Source organism: Pistacia vera, unplaced genomic scaffold, assembly GCF_008641045.1.
Source record: "Pistacia vera cultivar Batoury unplaced genomic scaffold, PisVer_v2 Contig404, whole genome shotgun sequence".
Classification (NCBI taxonomy): Eukaryota; Viridiplantae; Streptophyta; class Magnoliopsida; order Sapindales; family Anacardiaceae; genus Pistacia; species Pistacia vera.
This window is the reverse complement of record NW_022196229.1, coordinates 52,358-74,502: the sequence shown is the minus strand read 5'-3', so window position 1 is coordinate 74,502 and position 22,145 is coordinate 52,358. Positions and strand designations below refer to the sequence as shown.

General features: G+C 39.5%; 4 protein-coding genes and 2 pseudogenes across 4 annotated transcripts; all 6 read left to right on the top strand.

Moving 5' to 3' along the window:
* The first annotated feature begins 1,220 nt into the window (after window positions 1-1,220).
* On the top strand, window positions 1,221-2,003 carry LOC116142043 (cytochrome P450 71D9-like). The gene is made up of 2 exons (XM_031427501.1): window positions 1,221-1,385; window positions 1,713-2,003. The coding sequence occupies exons 1-2, from the start codon at window positions 1,221-1,223 to the stop codon at window positions 2,001-2,003; spliced, it is 456 nt and encodes a 151-aa protein (XP_031283361.1).
* Window positions 2,004-4,627: 2,624 nt separating this feature from the next.
* On the top strand, window positions 4,628-5,608 carry LOC116142042 (7-ethoxycoumarin O-deethylase-like). Its single transcript, XM_031427500.1, has 3 exons — window positions 4,628-4,901; window positions 5,187-5,431; window positions 5,546-5,608. The coding sequence occupies exons 1-3, from the start codon at window positions 4,628-4,630 to the stop codon at window positions 5,606-5,608; spliced, it is 582 nt and encodes a 193-aa protein (XP_031283360.1).
* A 57-nt stretch (window positions 5,609-5,665) lies between these two features.
* LOC116142041 lies at window positions 5,666-6,150 on the top strand (annotated as a pseudogene).
* Window positions 6,151-9,581: 3,431 nt separating this feature from the next.
* LOC116142071 (cytochrome P450 71D11-like) lies at window positions 9,582-11,261 on the top strand. Its single transcript, XM_031427525.1, has 2 exons — window positions 9,582-10,469; window positions 10,577-11,261. Exons 1-2 carry the CDS (start codon window positions 9,582-9,584, stop codon window positions 11,186-11,188), a joined length of 1,500 nt encoding a protein of 499 aa, XP_031283385.1. The 3' UTR covers window positions 11,189-11,261.
* A 6,264-nt stretch (window positions 11,262-17,525) lies between these two features.
* Window positions 17,526-19,041, top strand: LOC116142040 (cytochrome P450 71AV8-like). Its single transcript, XM_031427499.1, has 3 exons — window positions 17,526-17,669; window positions 18,041-18,076; window positions 18,844-19,041. The coding sequence occupies exons 1-3, from the start codon at window positions 17,526-17,528 to the stop codon at window positions 19,039-19,041; spliced, it is 378 nt and encodes a 125-aa protein (XP_031283359.1).
* Window positions 19,042-19,583: 542 nt separating this feature from the next.
* On the top strand, window positions 19,584-21,597 carry LOC116142024 (annotated as a pseudogene).
* Window positions 21,598-22,145: the final 548 nt, after the last annotated feature.

The window sequence follows — 22,145 nt, the reverse complement described above, 5'->3', positions numbered from 1 at the left end:
GAAGCTGAAACAGAACAAAGCTACTGCCATCATGTGTGACAATCAATCTGCAGTAGCTATGGCCAAGAATCCTGTGCAACATGGACCAAGAAAGCATATAAAAATAAAGTTCCATGCAGTGAGAGAGGCTGAGCAAAATGGTGAAGTGAAACTGATTCATTGCAGAAGTGAATTGCAAGTGGCTGACATTATGACCAAAGCTGTCTCCAAAGCCAAGTTTGAAGAATTCAGATTCAAACTTGGTATTTCCAACCAACCATCAAGGAGGAGTGTTGAACATTGAAACATGGCTGGAAATGCAGCAGTTTAGTTAAAGTTTTTGAATGTGTGTTGGCGGCAAAACCTGAACTGAAGTCTGCCAGGGGTCTATTTGATATGCTGCATGTTTAGCTCATTTTGTAAAAGTGTGATATGCATTCCAGATTGTAAGGGATGTTTTGATGCAGCAGTTGGTAGTTGATATAAGTGTGTGGCTTTAGATTAATTTAAGTTATTATATGTCTGCAAAGTAGGTATAAGTCAGTGTTAAACTTTGCTTTATTAGCTGTAATGTAAACATTTTTCGTAATGCAGAAAAACACAACTCTCTTCATTCAGTTCAGCTCTCTTTCTTTTCTTTGTTAAACTCCAGAGCAAAAACAACAAAAGAACATTTGGCGCCAAAAACTTTTCAAACTCCTAACTGAAATTCTGATGCATTTCCAACAAAATATCACTACATCAACACTGATTAAACTTTTCTTATTAACCTCAGCAGCTACACTTTACAATTTATACTCATAATTGCTTCGATCCATGTCAAAATAAATCTCTAACATTCATAAGAGAATTAAACAAACCCAAAACTCTATATTTTAAGCCCTTCGATCTTGTTTAGAGAGAATCTTTTCTGTTGAGGCGTGTTCTGTGTTGAAAAAGAAGAAGACCACGTGTGCTGTTGGTTGGCGTCAAGACAATTGCTTTTGAAGACTTGCTGCTGAACCTTTTTTGAAGTAAAACGACTCCGTATTTTTCAGGGATAAAGGAGCAGAAATACGACACCAGAGTTTGTCATTTTTAGCTTGAGTTTGAGGCTTGGATTCACAGTCAACAATACATAATACTAATAGCCTTCTTCATCGCGCTTCTTCTTCATCGTGTCTTCCTCTTCTACCAAAAGGATTCAAACTTCAACACCTTCCATTAAATTGCTCGAATCCATCATTAGAACCAACTCCTATATGCAAAAGCTCCATGACGAATCTGACAGAATAATAGAAAACATTATCAATGAATGTAAGAAGTCTGACAGGAGCGAAGGAGATGAACATCTGGCTGACGTTCTCTTGAAACTTCAAGAGCAAGGTGATATTGAACACTCGTTGACTACAGAAAATATCAAAGCGGTAATCTTTGGTAAGTACTTTTGCCTCTCCGAATATACTTGAATGCATAACTTAATTATAGGCCTTTAACTGTTTTACTCAGACTCATATATAAATTCCTTATCAGGACATTTTCGCTGGTGGCACTGAGATATCTTCTACAGTCGTAGAATGGGCAATGGCAGAACTGATAAAAAAATCCAGAATTAATGGAAAGGATGGAAGCTGAAGTAAGAGAAGTCTTTAACGGAACAGGGAAAGGTTGATGAAATTGGCATTACTGAAATGATTTTCTTGAAGCTAGTGATAAAAGAGACTATGAGGTTACATCCTGCTGCTCCTTTGTAGCTCCAAGAGAATGTAGAGAGACATGTGAGATTGATGGATTCAATGTACCCGCCAAAACCAAAGTCTTTGTCAATACGTGGGCATTTGAAAGATATCCAGAGTATTGGAACGAACCTGAGAGTTTTATTCCAGAAAGGTTCATTGGTTGTTCTGTTGGGGACTAATTTTGAGTACATACCATTTGGTGCTGGAAAGAGGATGTGCCCCGGGGTTCCTTTTGGTCTAGCCAATTTGGAGCTTCCTCTAACAATGTTGGTATACCATTTGACTGGAAACTTCCTAATGGAATGAAGCATGAAGATCTGGACATGATGGAGCGCTTTGGTGGGACAGTCAGAAGGAAGAAGGATTTGTGCCTGATTCCCATTCCTTATCGTCCGAACTCTGTTCCATCGGCTCAAATGAAAGGAATAACGGTTCATTTATGTTACCTCGCACCGTTTACCATAAAAATGTGATCCTTTTTGGGCAAAATAAGCGAAAAGAAACACAAAATGAAACAATTCTAAAATTCAGAAAATTGTATTCATCCTTTCTAAAGGCTTTCATGTGACGTTTATGACAAAACTAAAATATTATACAGACTCATCTATGGATAGCCCAAATGGTTAAGGTGAATTAAGGATAATATGGATAGATGCACGGTCTCAGATTTGATTCCCCATCTAAGCATCTACGATTTAAGTAGGGGACCATAGTGGTGTGTTGTTGTACTAATCTCTCCCAAGGATTAGTCAAGGAGGACGGTGGTGGTAGGTTGCTGCACTAGTCTCCCTCAAGGATTAATCGAGGTGCACGTAAGCTAGCCTGAACACCTTGGTTACAAAAAATAAATAAATAAAAGTAAAATATACAAAAATGAAATTTAAACAGAAATCTAGCTATACTTGACACAATTTGACAAATAAAAACTTAATATATTGTTTAATAAAAAATTTAAGAGAAAAAAGAGTAAATTTCACTTTCCAAAATTAACACATGATTATATCAACTTTTAAGAGTAAGATCGTCATTATACTATAAAGGATTTTTCCGTAATTTCAAAGCTAACATGGTAATAAGGGGTGAAAAAGTAATTGACTCAATTTAACTTTACACCTGTGACGCCATCTAAACAGAGAGCCATTTTTAGTGGGGCTAAACGCTAATCACTCAACAGGTGCATAATAATAACCCTAAGGGGGCGTTTGGTTCGAGGAATGTTAGATTACTAGGAATGTTGGATTACTGGAAAGATAGATTACCTTGAAGATTATTGGGAATCTTTAGGAAAATGTGTTTGGTTAGTTGGTGGGTATGTTATATTAATATGTTTGGTTATAGGGAATAAATTGGTGGGTATGTTATTTAAATTACTAAATTGTCCCCTTTTAAAATATTAATATAATATTATTTTTATTATTAATTTTTGAATAATTCCTTTTAACCCCCAATATTTCAGATTTAGCTAAAACACCCCCGCTTATATAAAACTTTAATTTATGACAAAATCACCCCCACCTCCTGCCGCCACCGCAAACCACCGTCGGAAGTCTCCGAAAGTCCCCATGAGTAGCTCACCGTGACCAAGAGCTCCGAGATGGCAGTTTCTGGCCATATTGATGAACGAAAACAGCCATATCTAGTCGAAAATGGCCAGATCTATTTTGACTATTTTCAACCAAATTGATGGATCTGGCCATTAACGCCAAATTCTTGGCCATTATCGGTCAGATCTGGCCATTTTCGGCTAGATACAGCTTGATATGGCCGCTTTTGGCCATCAATATGGCCGGAAACTGCCATATCGAAGCCTCCCGGAGCCTCCCACCGAATCTTGTTCTTTATTAGGGACTTCGACGACTTTTCGGCTGTGGTCCGTAGTGGTTGGCCCGCTGTCAACGGTGGTGGCTGGGTGGCAGTGGTGGTGGTGGCTGGGTGGCAATGGTGGTCTGTAAATTGTTTTAAATATAAGGGCATTATTGTCCAAAATTTTAATTAAACAAGGGTAAAATTGAAATAGGATATTAATGTAAATTTCTTTTAAAATAGGGGCATTATTGTCCAAAATTTTTATTAATAAAGTATAAAATTGTAACAAAAAAGATAACACTGGTAATCTTAAAATACCTAAGAAAATGGAGGTAATCAAATTACCTCTAATATTACCAATAGTAACCACTATTGGTATTTGAAGATTACCGGTATCTTATATTACTTGACAACCAAACTTGATAATCAAGTAATATAAGGTCACTTACCTCCAGTAATATCAAATACCCCCTAACCAAACGTCCCCTAACAATATTCTTCAAATTTAATCCTAATTTTGTGTCATATTTAAGAAATCACTACTAGATTTAACTTCTATACATTCATGAACACGTGATTTGAGATTCGTGCCCTGTTTTTACTTTTTTTTTTCTTTAATTAACTATCAGTTATAATCTATTTTGCCTTTTCCCTTGTAATCAGATGACAAATCTTTTAGTCAGTGGGGTTAACTTTATCCTCTTGTATCATTTTGCATTTGAGTTGCAGGAAAGATAATTACCGGGTTTACCAAAAAAAATTATAATCTATTTATTTTTAATTCCATTTACTCCAAAATCGGTTCAATATTTTATCCAATCTTTCTGATAAATAATTGGAAGTTGTTGAAAATACAAAGAAAAAAAAATAAGCAGAGCATCACTTTGTCTTATTCTGTGTCTTTTAGTGTTGGGAATAACTAAGGTGGAGATTCCGAAAACTGATGCAATGGCAGAGTAATTAAAGTATAATTTTCTAAAAGAATATTTGGAAAAGAAATAACTTATATCATATAGATGGTTCTATCTAATCCTTAATTCATAGTCCAATTCTCACTATACTTTCTCATGGAGCTCATATTCTCAAACTTCTCAATCCTTCTCACCTTTCTTCTCTTTATCTTCATGGTCCTGAAAAGAGGGAAGACATTCAAAAACAATAATGAAACTTCAAATCTACCTCCAGGCCCACCGAAACTGCCTCTGATTGGAAATTTGCACCAGCTTGTTGGCTCTCTACCACATCGCAGACTCAGAGATCTGGCCAAGAAATCATGGACCCTTTATGCATCTCCAGCTTGGAGAATTTCTGCGGTTATTGTTTCATCGCCAGGGTTCGCGAAAGAAGTGATGAAAACTATGATATTATTTGCATCAAGGCCTTATAATCGAGCAGCAAGTATCATGTCTATGGTTATACTGATGTAATATTCTCACCATATGGTGATTACTGGAGACAGCTAAGGAAGATCTGTACATTGGAGCTTTTAAGCACGAAACAAGTTAATCTTTCCGATCAGTGAGAGAAAAAGAGATCGCAAGTAATTGATTGGATTGCATCAAAATCAGGATCAGTGATTAACCTTTCGGATAGAATTTGTGAATTAACATATGCTGTGACTTCCAGGGCAGCCTTTGGTAGAGTGCGTGAGATGACCAAGAACTATTCATATCTGCTGTCAAGGATATCGCAAGGCACTGGGAGGGTTTAATATTGCAGATCTGTTTCCTTCCGTTAATTGCTCGAATCCATCAGTGGAACGAATCGTTATTTGCGAAGCGGCAGAAGAATCTGACAGAGTAATTGAAAACATTACAACGAACGCAAGAAGTCTGAAAAGAGTGAAGGACATAACATCTGGTTGTTCTCTTGAAACTTCAAGAGCAAAACGATCTCAATTTCCATTAACTAACGAAAACATCAAAGCGGTAATCTTTGTAAGTACCTTCACCCTTGGAGTTGAACGCATAACTTAATCTCTGTTCTGTTTTTAATTGGTGCTCTAGTGGTTAAACTCAGAATCATGTAACTCCCTTTTACAGGACATGTTTGGTGCTGGCATCGAGACTTCTTCCACAGTACTAGAGTGGACAATTTCTGCATGATAAAGAATCCAAAAGTGATGGAAAGAGCACAAGCGAAGTGAGGGAAGTCTTTAAAGAATGGAAAAGGTTGATGAAACAGGTATTATTGAAATGAAGTTCTTGAAACTAGATAAAAGAGAGTATGAGGTTGCATCCTGCTGTTCCTCTGTTAATTCAAGGTATGTAGAGAGAAATGTGAGATTAATGGGTTCCATGTACCTGCCGATACCAAAGTCATTGTTAACGCATGGGCGATTGGAAGAGATCCAGAATATTGGAATGAACCTGAGAGTTTTAATCCTGAGAGGTTCATTGATAGTTCTATTGACTACAAGGGTACTAATTTTGAGTATCTTCCATTTGGTGCTGGAAGGAGAATGTGCCCTGGAGCTTCATTTGGTCTTGCCAATGTGGAGCTCCCACTAGCATTGTTGCTGTATCATTTTGACTGGAAACTTTCTGATGGAATGAAGAATGAAGATTTGGACATGACTGAGTCCTTCGGTGGGACACTCAGAAGGAAAAATGATCTGCGCCTGATTCCCATTCCTTATCATCCATAGCCTAATGCTTAGACTCTAAAGTAATTGATTTCTGTTTGTTTATGTTATCTGTCACCATTTACCTGTAACCACAATAGTTGGTTTGAGATTGATGTAATTTTCAAGATTATCACTTTTAATGTAACTACCTCTGCCTCTCCCTAATATTTTTCTGTTGAATCATACCACATTAATTTGAATACAAGAGTTTTATGTACGTTTGTTTACAAACAAATGTGGCATGATTTTTTGGGTAAACTGGAAATTGTATAGAATAATGAAAAAAATACAACCTAACAAGGGAAAGGGTCCCTTGGGGAAGAACCTTGGACAAACCCCAAAGGCTCTAACTACACAAAAGGAGCCACGGATATACAATCCCAAAAAACTCAAGACGCAAACAACAAGGAAACACTAGACAGACCTTGCAGCAGCATCAGACAAAAGAAGGAAGGTTAGCATATAAACATATACATCCTATCTATCTTCCACCCAAACGGAACCCCACAGGGCAAGCAAAAAAAAAAAAAAGACGGTGCCCTTGCAAATCAGATCTGTACACCTAACAACCTGAATAATTACAGCAAAAAGCGACCTTCGGCCACCCATAACCCAAACATCTAGACAATCCTTCCAACACACTAAGCAGGAAGGGAGAACAAGGGAGATTTGAGCAAAAAAACAGTTTCCAGCAACTAAGGAAGCACGGCTGCTGCACTAAAAGACATGGCCAGATCTCTCAGCTTCAACCAACAAACCCAAATGTGGCATGATTGTTTGACTGACATATCAGTCATTCACATTTATTGAGTATTTAATTGAAACGATATTTTATTTTTAATTCCATTGACTAAAATACTTCATCTAATATTTCTGATAAATAATTCATGGTTGTTGATAAGTACAGAGAAAATAACTCACCAAAGTTTAGATGACCTTTGCTTGATTCTCTGTTTTTTTCTTGGCCTCTTGGACTATCTGTGTAGACAGTGACAGATTCACTTAAACAAACAGATATTGCTTTTATTTGAGAATATTTTTGTTGCTTCCAAGATTTGGGCATGACCGAGGCTTTTATTATTATTGAAGAAAAGATGATCTTCAGCTCATTTCCATTCCTTATTATTGTTCAACTGCTGAATAACCCGGAAAGGAAGGATTATCTAGCTATTTATTTACATTAACTTGTACCAAGTGGAGCACTACATAATCAATTAGCATTTAGCTTTTAGCTTTTGTATCATTTGTGTACGTTAAGTCCGTTTAAACAAGGTCTTAAAGCTGTCAATAAGGTTTGTCTACAAGGTCAGGTTCGAACTTGTCAGTTGTCAACACATTTTTAATCCTAATTTTTTATTTTAATTTCAGTTTAGTTTAAAACTATCCATTTTTAATCCTAGGCGTCCTATTCAAGAAATCGCTATTCAAGAACACATGTGATTTGAGATTCGTATCCTGTTTTTATCTTTTATACATTCATGAACACGTGTTTTGAGATTCGTATCCTGTTTTTAACTTTTCTTATTTTTTTTAATTAACCATAAATTACAATCTATATTATTTATTTTTTAATTAACACATGTCAAAAAGCTGTTTAATATTCTATTCAATCTTTCTGAGCAACAACATCATTTCAATATCACTTTATCAACATTCTTGATTAGTAACACACCATATAAGAGAAACAATCTCAACACCTTAACCTTCCAACATACTACACAATCTCAATTCAACAAATAGCATAGGAGCCTCAGTCAACATATCAGCAACAAATTAAACACTTTGATCTCTGATCATTCAACAACAGAGAAAATTAAGCAGGCATTAAGCAGATAGCAGAGAAACAAACTCAACGCGTTAACCTTCCAACATACTACACAATCTCAATTCTGATTATCCAGACCACCAATGCATATCAGCAACCATATTCTGATTATCTAGACCACCAATGCATATCAGCACCAGATTAAGTACTCAGCAACCGATTAACACACTCTGATCATACAGAACACCAATACACATCAGCAACAGAAAAACTAAACAAGTATTACTCAGGTAGCACAGAAGTCACATTGAGTTTGTCTTTTAAATAAGTGAACTGATTGGAGGGAAGAGCTTTAGTTAAAATATCTGCCACTTGATATTCAGAAGCCACATATTGGACACTCACTTGCTTCTTTGCCACCAGATCTCTAACATAATGCATATGAATTTCGATGTGTTTGGTCCTAGCATGAAATACAGAATTCGAAGACAAGGCTCCAGCACTCATGTTGTCACACCAAATAACTGGACAACCATTTACCAAGATACCTATTTCTTCAAATAAATTTTGAATCCACACAAGTTCTATAGATGCTGTGCTTAAAGACCTGTATTCTACTTCTGTAGATGATAAAGTGACTGTTTTCTGTTTCTTGGAACTCCACTAGACCAAATTACCTCCAATGAATACAGCATACCCCCTGGTAGACCTTCTATCATCTATATCATTGGCCCAATCTAGCTGTACTATTTATTATTATTATTACAAAAAAAAATAATAATAAATAAATAAAAGTAAATTATACAGAAATAAAATTTAAACAAAAATCTAGCTGTACTAGACACAATTTGACAAATAAAAACTTAATATATTGGTTAATAAAAAATTTAAGAGAAAAAAGAGTAAATAAATTTCACTTTCCAAAATTAACACATGATTCGTCATTATAATATGAAGGATTTTTCCGTCATTTCAAAGCTAACATAGTGATAAGGGGTGAAATAGTAATTGACTCAATTTAACTTTACACTTGTAACGCCATCTAAGCCGAGAGCCATTTTCAGGAGGGTTAAACGCTAATCACTCAAGGGGTGCATAATAATAACCCTAACAATATTCTTCAGCTTTAATCCTAATTTTGTGTCATATTTAAGAAATCACTATTAGATTTAACTTCTATACATTCATGAACACATGTGATTTGAGATTCGTGCCCTGGTTTTCCTTTTTTTTTTCTTTAATTATTGGTTATAATCTACTTTATCTTTCCCCTTGTGGTCGAATGACAAATCTTTTAGCCATTAAAATTAACTATATCCTCTTGTATCATTTTGTATTTGAGTTACAGGAGCGGCAATTATCGGGTTTACCAAAAAAAATTATAATCTATTTATTTTTAATTCCATTTAGTCCAAAAACAGTTCAATATTTTATCCAATCTTTCTATAAACAATTGGAAATCGTTGAAAATACGTAGAAAAAAAAAAAATTAGCAGAGCATCACTTTGTCTTATTCTGTGTCTTTTAGTGTTGGGAATAACTAGGTGGAGATTCCGAAACCTGATGCAATGGCAGAGTAGTTAAAGTATAATTTTCTAAAAGAATATTTGGAAAAGAAATTACTTATATTATACAGACGGTTCTATCTAATCCTTAATTCATAGTCCAATTCTCATTATACTTTCTCATGGAGCTCATATTCTCCAACTTCTCAATCCTTCTCACCTTTCTTCTCTTTATCATCATGGTCCTGAAAAAAGGGAAGACATTCAAAAACAATAATGAAACTTCAAAACTACCTACAGGCCCACCGAAACTGCCTCTGATTGGAAATTTGCACCAGCTTGTTGGCTTTCTACCACATCGCAGACTCAGAGATCTGGCCAAGAAATATGGACCCTTTATGCATCTCCAGCTTGGAGAAATTTCTGCTGTTATTGTTTCATCGCCAGGGTTCGCGAAAGAAGTGATGAAAACTCATGATATTACATTTGCATCAAGGCCTTATAGTCCTGCAACAAGAATCGTATCTTATGGTTATACTGATGTAATATTCTCACCATATGGTGATTACTGGAGACAGCTGAGGAAGATTTGTACATTGGAGCTTTTAAGCGCTAAACGAGTTCAGTCTTTCCGATCAGTGAGAGAAGAAGAGATCGCTAAGCTGATTGATTGGATTGAATCTAAATCAGGATCAGTGATTAACCTTTCAGATAAAATTAGTGAATTAACATATGCTGTGACTTCCAGGGCAGCCTTTGGTAAGGTGCGTGAAGCTGATCAAGAACTATTCACATCTGCTGTCAAGGATATTGCAGAGGCGCTGGGAGGGTTTAATATTACAGATCTGTTCCCTTCCATTAAATTGCTCGAATCCATCAGTGGAACGAATCGTTATTTGCAGAAACTGCATGAAGAATCTGACAGAGTAGTTGAAAACATTATGAACGAATGCCAGAAGTCTGAAAAGAGTGAAGGTGATAAACATCTGGTTGATGTTCTCTTGAAACTTCAAGAGCAAAACGATCTTCAATTTCCATTAACTAACGAAAACATCAAAGCGGTAATCTTTGTAAGTACCTTCACCCCTTGGAGTTGAACGCATAACTTAATCTCTGTTCTTGTTTTTAATTGGTGCTCTAGTGGTTAAACTCAGAATCATGTAACTCCCTTTTACAGGACATGTTTGGTGCTGGCATCGAGACTTCTTCCACAGTATTAGAGTGGACAATTTCTGCATTGATAAAGAATCCAAAAGTGATGGAAAGAGCACAAGCTGAAGTGAGGGAAGTCTTTAACAGAATGGAAAAGGTTGATGAAACAGGTATAATTGAAATGAAGTTCTTGAAACTAGTGATAAAAGAGAGTATGAGGTTGCATCCTGCTGGTCCTCTATTAATTCCAAGAGTATGTAGAGAGAAATGTGAGATTAATGGGTTCAATGTACCCGCCGATACAAAAGTCATTGTTAACGCATGGGCGATTGGAAGAGATCCAGAATATTGGAATGAACCTGAGAGTTTTAATCCTGAGAGGTTCATTGATAGTTCTATTGACTATATGGGTACTAATTTTGAGTACCTCCCATTTGGTGCCGGAAGAAGAATGTGCCCTGGAGCTTCATTTGGTCTTGCCAATGTGGAGCTTCCACTAGCAATGTTGCTGTATCATTTTGACTGGAAACTTCCTGATGGAATGAAGAATGAAGATTTGGACATGACCGAGTCCTTTGGTGCGGCACTCAGAAGGAAAAATGCTCTTTGCCTGATTCCCATTCCCCATCATCCATAGCTTATTGCTTAGGCTTTAAAGTAATCAATTTCTGTTTGTTAATGTTATCTGTCTCTATTTACCAATAATCATATGAGTGTATTTGGTTCGGGAATGTTTTATTGCTGAAAATGTAGGATTACCTCCTAGATGGATTATCTTGAAGATTACGGAAGAATGTTATACCAATATGTTTAGTTAGATTAGTGGGTATAAATAATTAAGATGTTTAGCTGGGAAGAATAAAATATTATCGACCAAGGCTTTTATTGAATTGCCCTTCCTTAAAAATATCATTATATTATTATTATTATTATTTAAATAAATTTTTTAACCCCCCACATTTGAGAATTTAGCTAAAACACCCACAACAAAAAAGTTTAAATTTTAACAAAATACCCCTAGCTACCCAAGACCATCGCCAACCGTCGGCCACCGGCATCAATCACCAAAACAGCGCACGACCAGCAAGATCAAGCTAACCGTGCTCCATTTAGGCTATTTTTAGCTAGATCGAAGGCCAAAAACAACTAGATCACTATGGATCTAGCCGTTTTTGGCTGTTTCCAACCGGATCCATGCTGATCTGGTTATTTTCGGCCAAATCGAAGGCCGAAAATAGCCAAATCGCCGTGGATATGGTAAAAAAGGGCCACAAATGGTCGATCTATTCTAGTAGTTTCTAGCCAGATCCACGGCGATTTGGCCGTTTTCAGCCTTCGATCTGGCCGAAAATCGCCAAATCGACTCACAGCCGGGCAGATCCCTCTGGTCGTGTGTCAATCTGGCGACTATTGCCGATGGCCAACGGTGGTGGCTGGCGGCCGGTGGTGGTCTTTGGTAGCTGAGGGTATTTTGTTAACTTTTAAACCTTTTGTTGCTGGGGTGTTTTAACTAAATTCTAAAATGTAGGGGGTCTAGGTTATTGTTATTTGGTAGACATTTGATGGCATTGGTGTCCAGAATGGTATTTAATTAAGGGCAAAATGGATATAAAATTAAGATTACCCTAGTAATCTTTAAATATCATCCCCTTATGAGGTAATCTATTTACTCTCTATTTAACCTACATAAATTACTGTTGGTATTAAAAGATTACAGAAATTTTTTTATTACTTGACAATCAAACAAGGGAACGTCTGGAATTAAAGATAGATTACCGGAGTTATCTTTCTAGAGCCCTAACCAAACGCACCCTATTAGTAAGTTTGAGATTGATGTAATTTTCAAAATTATCAATTTTAATGTAACTAACTCTGCCTTCCCTCATCTTTTTCTGTTGAATAATACTATGTCTATCAAAAATTATAACAGTAAGTACATGAGAGTTTTTTTTTTTTTTTTTGGTTACATTTATACAGCACCACTTGATATACAAACAAATGTGGTATAATTGTTCGATTGACATATCATTCATTCACATTTATTGAGTATTTAATTGAAATGATATTTTAGTTTTAATTCCATTGACAAAAATAGATTTTAAATATTTTATCCAATATTTCTGATAAATAATTAATGGTTATTGGTAAGTACAAAGAAAATAACTCACCAAAATTTGGCCTCTTGGACTATCTATGTAGATAGTGACAAATTAACATAAGCAAACAGCTATTGCTTTTTGTTGATGCGTGATTTTGACACCAACCAAAAAGCACGTGTGAAACGCTGGTTGGCCCAAGAGACACATGTGGGTATAGATAAAGGTCGTAGTAAATGCAGTAGGGAGAGCTTTTTAAAGTGGTTCGGATGCTAAGGTAGCAAGTCCTACGTCCACTGATGTTTGTATTAATATTGGGGGTCAGGTCGCAATAGCGGACTGACTTACAAATGATTTACAAAAGGTGAAAAGTACAAGAGAGAGAATAGCTAATTAAGAGTAAAATGGGCGAATCCCCTAAATGAGAGAGTAGTCTCCAATTTATAGTGGGATGGATTGAAGTAATGATCATTAAATCTATGAGTTGGTGGGAGTGTCAGGACAAATCCTTCTTTATGTCACATTGCCCACCTTCCAGAGTGATTTGCACGATTTGGAGTAGGGAATTGACACGTGGGATCGTCACAGCTTCTGGCTGGTCTGGCGCGCGCCTGCCGTTCTGATAGGAGCAAGTTGCCCTCTCCTTCACGTGACTCCCTACGTTAACCCTATAATTTCCCTCATGAGAGGGGCGCTGAACCCTCGCCTATACAGTTGGTCTCCGGTGAGAGAGTAATGAGTAGATCTTGTTCGCAGAATCTGTGCCTCGACCTTGTCGTCAAGCAAGATCTCATCCTTAAGGTACCGAAAAATGGGAGTCATCCAGGAATCCGATTCTGTTACATTCACGGCCTGTTCGGTCGGGCAGATGCTCGGGGCCTCGACGAATCGAACAAGAATACTATCTGGTGCCTCTGATTCCAACGATGAGGCTATCCTCGCTAGAGCGTCTACCACAGAGTTGCTATCTCTGGGGATCTGGGTGATCGCGAAGTGCTTGAACAACTCAAGTGCGGCCTTAGCTTCTTTCAGATAACGGATCATGTTTTCTTCCTTGGCTTGGTATTCTCCTAGAATTTGGTTAACGACCAGCATGGAGTCGCTGTGGACGCTGATCGTGATTGCACCCATTTCCCTGGCCAACCGCAATCCAGCGAGCAGGGCTTCATACTCGGCCTTATTGTTGGTTGCCTTGAATCCGAACTGGAGGATGCCGTGAATATGAGCCCCTTCGGGGCTCAAAAGGAGGAGACCTGCACCCGCTCTCTTCCTGGTCAATGATCCGTCAACATAGAGGCTCCAAGTCGACAGATTCTGAGCTGTTTCCTGGATGGCTTTGCTGGGCTGTTGCTCCGACTAGTTTGGAAGATAGGAGAATTCTGAAATGAAGTTAGCAACAACCTACCCTTTGATAGTCTACCTTGGCTTGTACTTCAGGTCGAACTGACTCAATTCCATTGCCCATTTAAGCAATTTACTCGAGGCATCTGGCTTCTGGAGGGCCTGTCTGAGGGGGTAATTAGTCATTACATGGATCGTGTGGGTGTAGAAGTAAAGTTGCAGCTTTCTGGAAGTGATCAGCAAGGCGTGGGCTAATCGTTCCATTTTCGGATACCGCATCTCGGCATCCGACAGGTGCTTGCTCGCATAGTACACTGGCCATTGGACCTTTTCCTCTTCCCGAACCAGGGTTGCACTGACTGCGAACTGAGAGATGGACAGATACAGGGGTAGGATTTCTTGTGGAGGAGGCTTGGACAGGAGAGGTGGCTTCCCGAAGTGTTCTTTTATACTTTGGAATGCCTATTCGCACTCGGGAGTCCACTCGAACTTCTTATTGGCCTTCAGGACATTGAAGAACGGCAAGCAGCGATCTGTTAGGCTCAATATGGAGCGACTTAGTACCGCTATTCGCCCATTAAGACTCATGACCTGTTTCTTGTTGGTCGGGCTTTCCATATCAAGGAGAGCTTGGATTTTCTCGGGGTTGATTTCTATTCCTCGCTGGTTAACTATGTACCCTAGGAATTTACCCAAGGATACCCCAAACAAACACTTGAGAGGGTTCAGTTTCATTCTATAGAGTCAGAGGATATCAAACATCTCTACGAGATGTGCCACGTGATCTGAAGGGACATAGGATTTGACCAGCATGTCATCTACATAGACCTCTATTGACTTACTGATCTGATTGGCAAACATCCAGTTAACCAATCACTGGTAGGTCGCGCCAGCGTTCTTGAGGCCGAAGGCATGACTTTATAGTAGTACAGTCCCCGATTTGTAATGAAAGACGTATGCTCTTCGTTTGGCGCATACATCAGAATTTGATTATATCCTGAGTATGTGTCCATGAAACTTAGCAGCTCGTGCCTTGAGGTGGCATCTATGAGCTGGTCAATTCTTGGCAGGGGGAAGCTATCTTTAGGGCAAGCTTTGTTGAGGTCGCTGAAGTCGACGCAGGTTCGTCACTTGCCATTGGGCTTCTTTACCAGAACCGGGTTGGCAACCCAGGTCGGGTAGAGTGCCTCTCCGATGGACCCGTTTCGGAGGAGGTTATCCACCTCTAGTTTTAAGGTGGCATATCACTCCGGATCCATTACTCTTCTTTTTAGGCGAACTGGCTTGGCTTCGCTGTCGATGTTTAACGCATGGCATATAACATCTGGGCCGATCCCGACCATGTCTGCGTGCGACCATGCAAACACGTCGATGTTCTCCTTGAGGAAGCTGGTCAGTTTGGTAGAGAGCTGGGGGTTGAGATTTTTACCGATCCTTAGCACCCTGCTCGGTTCGTTCTGGTCGACCAGTACTTTAGTTAGGTCCTCAACTGGCCCACTAGAAGGGTAGTCTTGGATGCGAGGGTCTATATTGTCCTCGGCCGGGCCAGGTCATGGTTTGATCCGGCTGATTGCCATTGTCTGTCCGTGGTTGCCAAGCGAGGTGCCCTTTCCCTTGCACGCCATCTGGACCGCTTTCACATAGCAGTCGCGCGATACGCGCTGAGACCCGTTGACTTCCTCGATCCCCCTCGGGGTGGGGAATTTCATCTTTAGATGGTAAATTGAAGTGAACGCCTTGAAGTGTCTTAGCAGAAGTCGCCCCAGGATTCCATTGAAGGTTGATGGGCAATCTACTACTAAGAACTCAGTTACCTTGGTCACTTCGGAATCGCCTAGTGTGACTAGGAGCGAGATCGTCCCCTTAGGGAGTAAGTGGTCTCCTTTGAAACCGTACAATGGGAACAAGGCAGGCTTCAGGTCGGCCTCATCCAGATTCATCCTTTCGAAAATGGAAGCAAACAGGATGTTCACAGCACTTCCGTTATCCACTAACATTCTGTGGATATTATAGCATCCTATCAGGGGCGTGATTACAAAGGCGTCATCTTGGGGATGATGCAATCTGGCCGCATCCTTTTCGGAGAAGGAAATTTCCTCCTCCCTGCGAACCTTTTGTGGTCGTTGTTCTGCACTCATCACTCTGATGGGGTCATGATGTGCTTCGCGAGCATACCTTTCTCGGGCACCTCGCAAGTTTCCAACGAAGTGCGGTCCCCCGAAAATCAAATTGAGACTACACACACCTTTCTGATCACGGTGCTTCTTACTAGGCTCCCCCTGATTTTTCTCTTGCGAGGGAGCAGAGTCATTGATATATTCCTTGAAACACCCCTTCTTGATGAGCTCCTCGATTGCTTGCTTTAGAGCGTGGCACTCATCGGTCTAGTGCCCATTGTACTTGATAGTACTTTTTATTATTTCTGGCTGTCGCAGGAGTTTTCATGGGCTCGGGCTCTCTGAGCAGGCTAGCCTCTTCGGACTTATCAAGAATAGCTGATACAGATGCATTGAATGGAGTATATTGGTTCCTGTCGCGATCGTGATGAGGAACATGAGCATAGGACTTTCTAGGCTCGTAGCGAGGTTTCTTTCCTTTTCGCTGATCGTCAGCGGCCCCTCCGCGATCAGCTCTTCTGCTTTCCCCCCAACTAGACATACTGCTTGGAGCACCGTGGTCGCAACGGCGGAGTGCTGCCAACGAATTTTCTATCTGGAGGTATTTCTCCGCAAGGTTATAGAATCGGGTGAGGGAAACATCGTCCTCAGCCTGTAATTCCTTTCACAGGTCGGTTTGTGGACAAACTCCTGTTATTATGAGGGTCCGAATGGACTCTTCGGGAGCATGAGCCACCTTGTTGAGTTCCTTGTGGAAACGATCAATGTAGGACTGTAGGGATTCATCCCTTTCTTGCCTTATATTGCTGAGATAGCTCAAAGGCATAGAGAACTTCCGATTTGCTTGAAAATGCCTTAGGAACGTCGTGCTCATCTGAGGCCACGAACTGATCAATCCCGCTGGGAGCGACCTGAACCACCGTTTGGCATGAGAGGTTAAAGTCACGGCCAAACAACGACATTTTGCAAGATCTGAGACCTGGTGAGGCTCCATCAGGTCGTTAAATTCATACAAATGATCATGTGGGTCAGAGTTCCCATCGAACGCTTGCATGTCGGGCATCCTGAATCTTGGTGGGAGTGGAGTGGCTAATACTTCGGGAGAGAAGGGAGACGCAGATGCGACCTGCCCCTGCTCATTTTGCTGGGCTCTTAGTCGGTCTAGAGCTTCCTGTAGCTCCTTAATTTTTGGCAATGGAGCCAGTTGGGGGTTGCTTTCACCCATGCGAATTCGGCCCTTGCGATCACGGTTTAGGAAAGTCCGGAGGTCGGATTCCTGTTCGCCTCAGCCGGCTGTCCCGGTCGCTCTCGACACACGCTGGCTAGAGTCGTGTGATGGCGATAGATGATGCCGGGTATTTTCACGACCCTCGCGATGGTACGAACCACCCCGCGAAGTGTGGGAACCACCCGCACGATAATGATCAGGATTGTTCTGCTGGCTGTGATAAGAATCGCCCCGCCCAGCACTTTTAGTTGGGTTCACTTGCGACGTGGCATGGGACAGCTCAGGAAGCACCTTTTCACCGAGTCTCAACTTTGTCGGTATTCTGCTCGAGACACGGTTTGTGTTTGCTGGCCCTTTGGAGCACGTAGGCTTGCTTTTTGCCACTTGCTTACCTTTTCGCCTACACGCTGCTGTGCTTGCGGCACGGGCTATTTCCCTTTGCCACGCTTTCGCGTGACCTGCAAGCGTCTTTGGCGGTTGCACCACCCCAACCGATTTGGATGGCACGCCCTGGTCTAAATGGTCCAACCTCTGGTTGACCGTTTGGAGAGTATTGTTGAACCTCTCTAAGTAGCTTAGAACGGCAGGATCAAGTTGTGAACTTGACGGGATGTTCCCTGCGATGGTCTGCAGAGCCGAGAGCACCCCTGGGGAGGCATCCTCCTACATTTGAGGGATCCCGTCAGTGTTCTGGTTGGTTTTTTCAGGTTCAAATCGATGAGCCATTTGCTGTTGTAGGACCCGTAAGTTAAAGATTCCCCTGATGAAGGACGAACACTAAATCATGCCCTCCTTCTAGCGCCAAACTGTTGATGCGTGATTTTGACACCAACTAAAAAACACGTGTGAAACGCTGGTTGGCCTAGGAGACACACGTGGGTATAGATAAAGGTCGTAGTAAATGCAGTAGGGAGAGCTTTTTAAAGTGGTTCGGATGCTAAGGTAACAAGTCCTACATCCACTGATGTTTGTATTAATATTGGGGGTCAGGTCGCAACAACGGATTGACTTACAAATGATTTACAAATGGTGAAAAGTACAAGAGAGAGAATAGCTGATTAAGAGTAAAATGGGTGAATCCCCTAAATGAGAGAGTAGTCTCCAATTTATAGTGAGATGGATTGAAGTAATGATCATTAAATCTGTGAGTTGGTGGGAGAGTCAGGACAAATCCTTCTTTATGTCACATTGCCCATCTTCCAGAGTGATTTGCACGATCTGGAGCAGGGAATTGACACGTGGGATCGTCACAACTTCTGGCTGGTCTGGCACGTGTCTGCCGTTTTGACAGGAGCAGGTTGCCCTCTCCTTCACGTGACTCCCTACGTCAGCCCTATATTTTCCAGGCATAACACTTTTATTTGACCCTGCGAAGAACAAATAATTTCAACGTTTCTGCATTTCAGTATTGGAAAGAACCTGAGAGTTCTATTTCAGGAAGGTTCATTAGTTGTTCTGTTGGCTATACGGGGACTAATTTTGAGTACATCCCATTTGGTGCTGGAAGAAGGATGTGCCTTGGGGTTTTATTGGTCTAGCCAATGTGGAGCTTCCTCTAGCAATGTTGCTATACCATTTTGACTGGAAACTTCCTAATGGACTAAAGCATGAAGATCTGGACATCACAGAGCGCTTTGGTGGGACAGTCAGAAGGAAGAAGGATTTGTGCCTGATTCCCATTCCTTATCATCCGAACACTGTTTCATAGGCTCAAATGAAGAATGTGGGCTAGCTTTATATTAATGAAGCTTTTAAGAAATAATGTTCTCTGCTAATCTGAGTTCTCCTAAACTTCAATGGATCTATTTAGTACCATGTCTTAATTTTATTCATGTATTGTTAAAATCTTTTCTTTTATTACATTTTTCTATTTCACTTAACTGAAACTTCCTCTCTGCTAACTGTAACTTTCTTTTATTATTTATCGAATTTGCATGTCAATTATCAGATAACATTTAACACATGTTGAAATTATTTATCAAAAATGATAAATAAGTGGGGGTTGTTGACAGTGGAAAATGAGCTCTGCTTTATTCTTTTTTTTTTTTTTTTTAATTAGGATTTGCACTGTGGAGATTCGGATCATTGATTTGATGCAACTGTAGTTAGAATATCGTTTTAAAGGTGCTGGATAAAATAATCTATTAATTACTTTTTATGGATACAATTATTGCAGCCAAAACCATCCTCGCTCCAGCTATATAATTATCTTTCAGAAAAGCAGAAAAGGTGCACAAGACTCATAATCCGATCCTCTCAATCTTCTATTCTAGCTGTTTTCTCATGGATTTCGCATTTCCAAGCTTTTCAATCCTTCTCACTTTTCTTCTCTTCTTCTATTTGGTACTGAAAAATAAGGAAGAGATCAAAAACCATCGACAAAAATTTTCGTTTGCCTCCAGGGCCGTCGAAATTACCTCTCATCGGAAACCCGCACCAGCTTTTTGGATCTCTACCCCATCACAGATTAACAGACTTGGCCAGGAAATATGGACCACTTATGCATCTTCAGCTTGGAGAAGTTTCTACTGTTGTTGCTTCTTCGCCCGAATATGCCAAAAAAGTTATGAAAACCCATGATGTTAGCTTTGCATCAAGGCCTGAGTTTCTAGCAACAAAAATCTTGTTCTATGATAATACTGATATAACCTTTTCACCATTTGGTGATTATTGGAGACAACTGCGAAAAATTTGCACGTTGGAGCTTTTCAGTATGCGACGAGTCCAGTCTTTCCGATCAATAAGAGAGGAAGAGGTGTCTGCTCTCATTGATTGGATTGCTTCAGAAGCAGGATCACCAATCAACCTTACAGAGAAAATTCAATCACTGATATATGGTATCACTTCCAGGGCAGCTTTCGGCAGCAAGTCCAAAGATCAGGAATTATTCATATCAGTAATGAAAGAAACATCAAAAGTGTGTGCAGGTTTTAACATTGCAGATCTGTTTCCTTCCATTGAATTTCTTCAATGGATCACTGGAGTCAAGTCTCAGGTAGAGAAGCTGCATGAAGAAGCTGATAGAGTAGTTGAAAAAATTATTAATGAACACAAGAAGGGCCAGGCACCTTTAAACATTGACAAGAGTGAAGAAGCTGAAGATCTTGTTGATGTTCTTTTGAAAGTTCAAGAGCATGGTGATCTTGAATTTCCTTTGACTACTGACAACATCAAATCAGTGATCTCCGTAAGTACTTGTGCAATTCCATACTGTAATTCCTCTTCCAATAGTTGCAACTTATTAAATTGAAGCGAAATCAGTGTTTCAATCCCATCTTTCCCTTTAATTTTCCCTGTTTAATACTTGGCTTACATCTGCAAACCTTCAAGATTCGTAACAATCTAGAATTTGTCCTTACAAAATTTTGTTTGAGATACTACTTTTAGTAATAGTTTAACTGAGAAAAGTTCATACATATTCCTCTTTCCAGGACATTTTTGGTGCCGGTGGGGAGACAGCTGCCACTTTAATAGATTGGGCCATGTCCGAAATGATAAAAAATACAAGAGTGCTGAAGAAGGCACAAGCTGAAGTGAGGGAAGTCTTCAATAGAAAAGGCAAGATCGATGAAACAAGCATCGAGGAAATGAAATTCTTGAAGCTTGTAGTAAAAGAGACTCTAAGACTTCACCCTCCTGCACCTCTGTTAGTTCCAAGAGAATGCAGAGAGAGATGTGTGATTAATGGCTTCGACATACCCGTCAAAACCAGAGTCATTGTTAACGCATGGGCGATTGGAAGAGATCCAGAATATTGGAGTGAGCCCGAGATCTTCAATCCAGAGAGGTTCCTAAATAGTTCTCTTGATTTTAAGGGGACTAATTTTGAATACATCCCATTTGGTGCTGGCAGGAGAATATGCCCCGGAATGATATTCGGTCTAGCCAATGTTGAGCTTCCACTAGCCATGTTCCTGTATCATTTTCATTGGAAGCTTCCAAATGGAATGAAGAATGAAGATTTGGACATGACGGAGGCCTTTGGTATAGCAGTTGGAAGAAAACATAACCTGCACATTATTCCCATACCTTATCTTCCTCTAGCTTCTTCATCACTCACCAAAAATGATTAAAATCTTTGGATAATTAGGCTTGTTGTGCTGTGATTTGCACCAATGAGAAGTACGTAGGATCTATAGTAGAGTCTATGTAGGAGTTTGTATGAAAACCCATGATTTCAATGTTGGATCAATAGATGAATGGGAAACCAAACAATAGTACAAGACATAGACTATTAAAATGGTTCGGATGCTAGATACAAATCTTATGTCCATTGTTCTTGTATTGTTTTTTATATTTTTTATGTGCACCGGCTTTCAAAGTATCTATAAAAAAAAATTGATCTCTAATTTAAATAAAAAGTAAGCTTATATATTATTACAATGACGAACTTAATTATAAATAAAATTAACCTAAAAAGAATGACACGTAACGTGAATCCGTACTTCAGGGATTTGCCACACAACAAAGCTCTTCCGCACTAAAGGCATGTTTTACGCGAGACATTATTAGCTAAACTGCACGGTACTTAATAATAATACAATACAATGTTTGGTAACAAAACTGCACTATATTAAATAATACAAAATTTAAAGTAATGTAATTTATTCTATATTAAATAATGCCTAGTCAAACAATTCTATTAGTTAATACAGTTTTACTTCTAACATTAATTTTACACTCAATATACAATGTCTATTATTTTTAAAATTTATGAATTAGAACATGAAGTGGCTGGTCAATGTCGCGTTGACCGATATTGACCATAGTTTGACCCATGCTGACCAATGTTTGATTGGCATTGACAAGTGT

Excerpts from the sequence above, each read along its gene's own strand:
- LOC116142040 (XM_031427499.1), top strand. The coding sequence starts at position 17,526 with ATGATCAGGATTGTTCTGCTGGCTGTGATAAGAATCGCCCCGCCCAGC. Across the intron at positions 17,670-18,040 it reads GGTATTCTGCTCGAGACACG|GTTCAAATCGATGAGCCATT; the intron begins GTTTGTGTTTGC and ends TGGTTTTTTCAG. Across the intron at positions 18,077-18,843 it reads CATTTGCTGTTGTAGGACCC|GATGTGCCTTGGGGTTTTAT; the intron begins GTAAGTTAAAGA and ends TGCTGGAAGAAG.
- LOC116142071 (XM_031427525.1), top strand. The coding sequence starts at position 9,582 with ATGGAGCTCATATTCTCCAACTTCTCAATCCTTCTCACCTTTCTTCTC. Across the intron at positions 10,470-10,576 it reads ACATCAAAGCGGTAATCTTT|GACATGTTTGGTGCTGGCAT; the intron begins GTAAGTACCTTC and ends TCCCTTTTACAG.
- LOC116142043 (XM_031427501.1), top strand. The coding sequence starts at position 1,221 with ATGCAAAAGCTCCATGACGAATCTGACAGAATAATAGAAAACATTATC. Across the intron at positions 1,386-1,712 it reads CTACAGAAAATATCAAAGCG|CTCCAAGAGAATGTAGAGAG; the intron begins GTAATCTTTGGT and ends GCTCCTTTGTAG.
- LOC116142042 (XM_031427500.1), top strand. The coding sequence starts at position 4,628 with ATGGTCCTGAAAAGAGGGAAGACATTCAAAAACAATAATGAAACTTCA. Across the intron at positions 4,902-5,186 it reads GCCTTATAATCGAGCAGCAA|GATATCGCAAGGCACTGGGA; the intron begins GTATCATGTCTA and ends TCTGCTGTCAAG. Across the intron at positions 5,432-5,545 it reads CTAACGAAAACATCAAAGCG|GACATGTTTGGTGCTGGCAT; the intron begins GTAATCTTTGTA and ends TCCCTTTTACAG.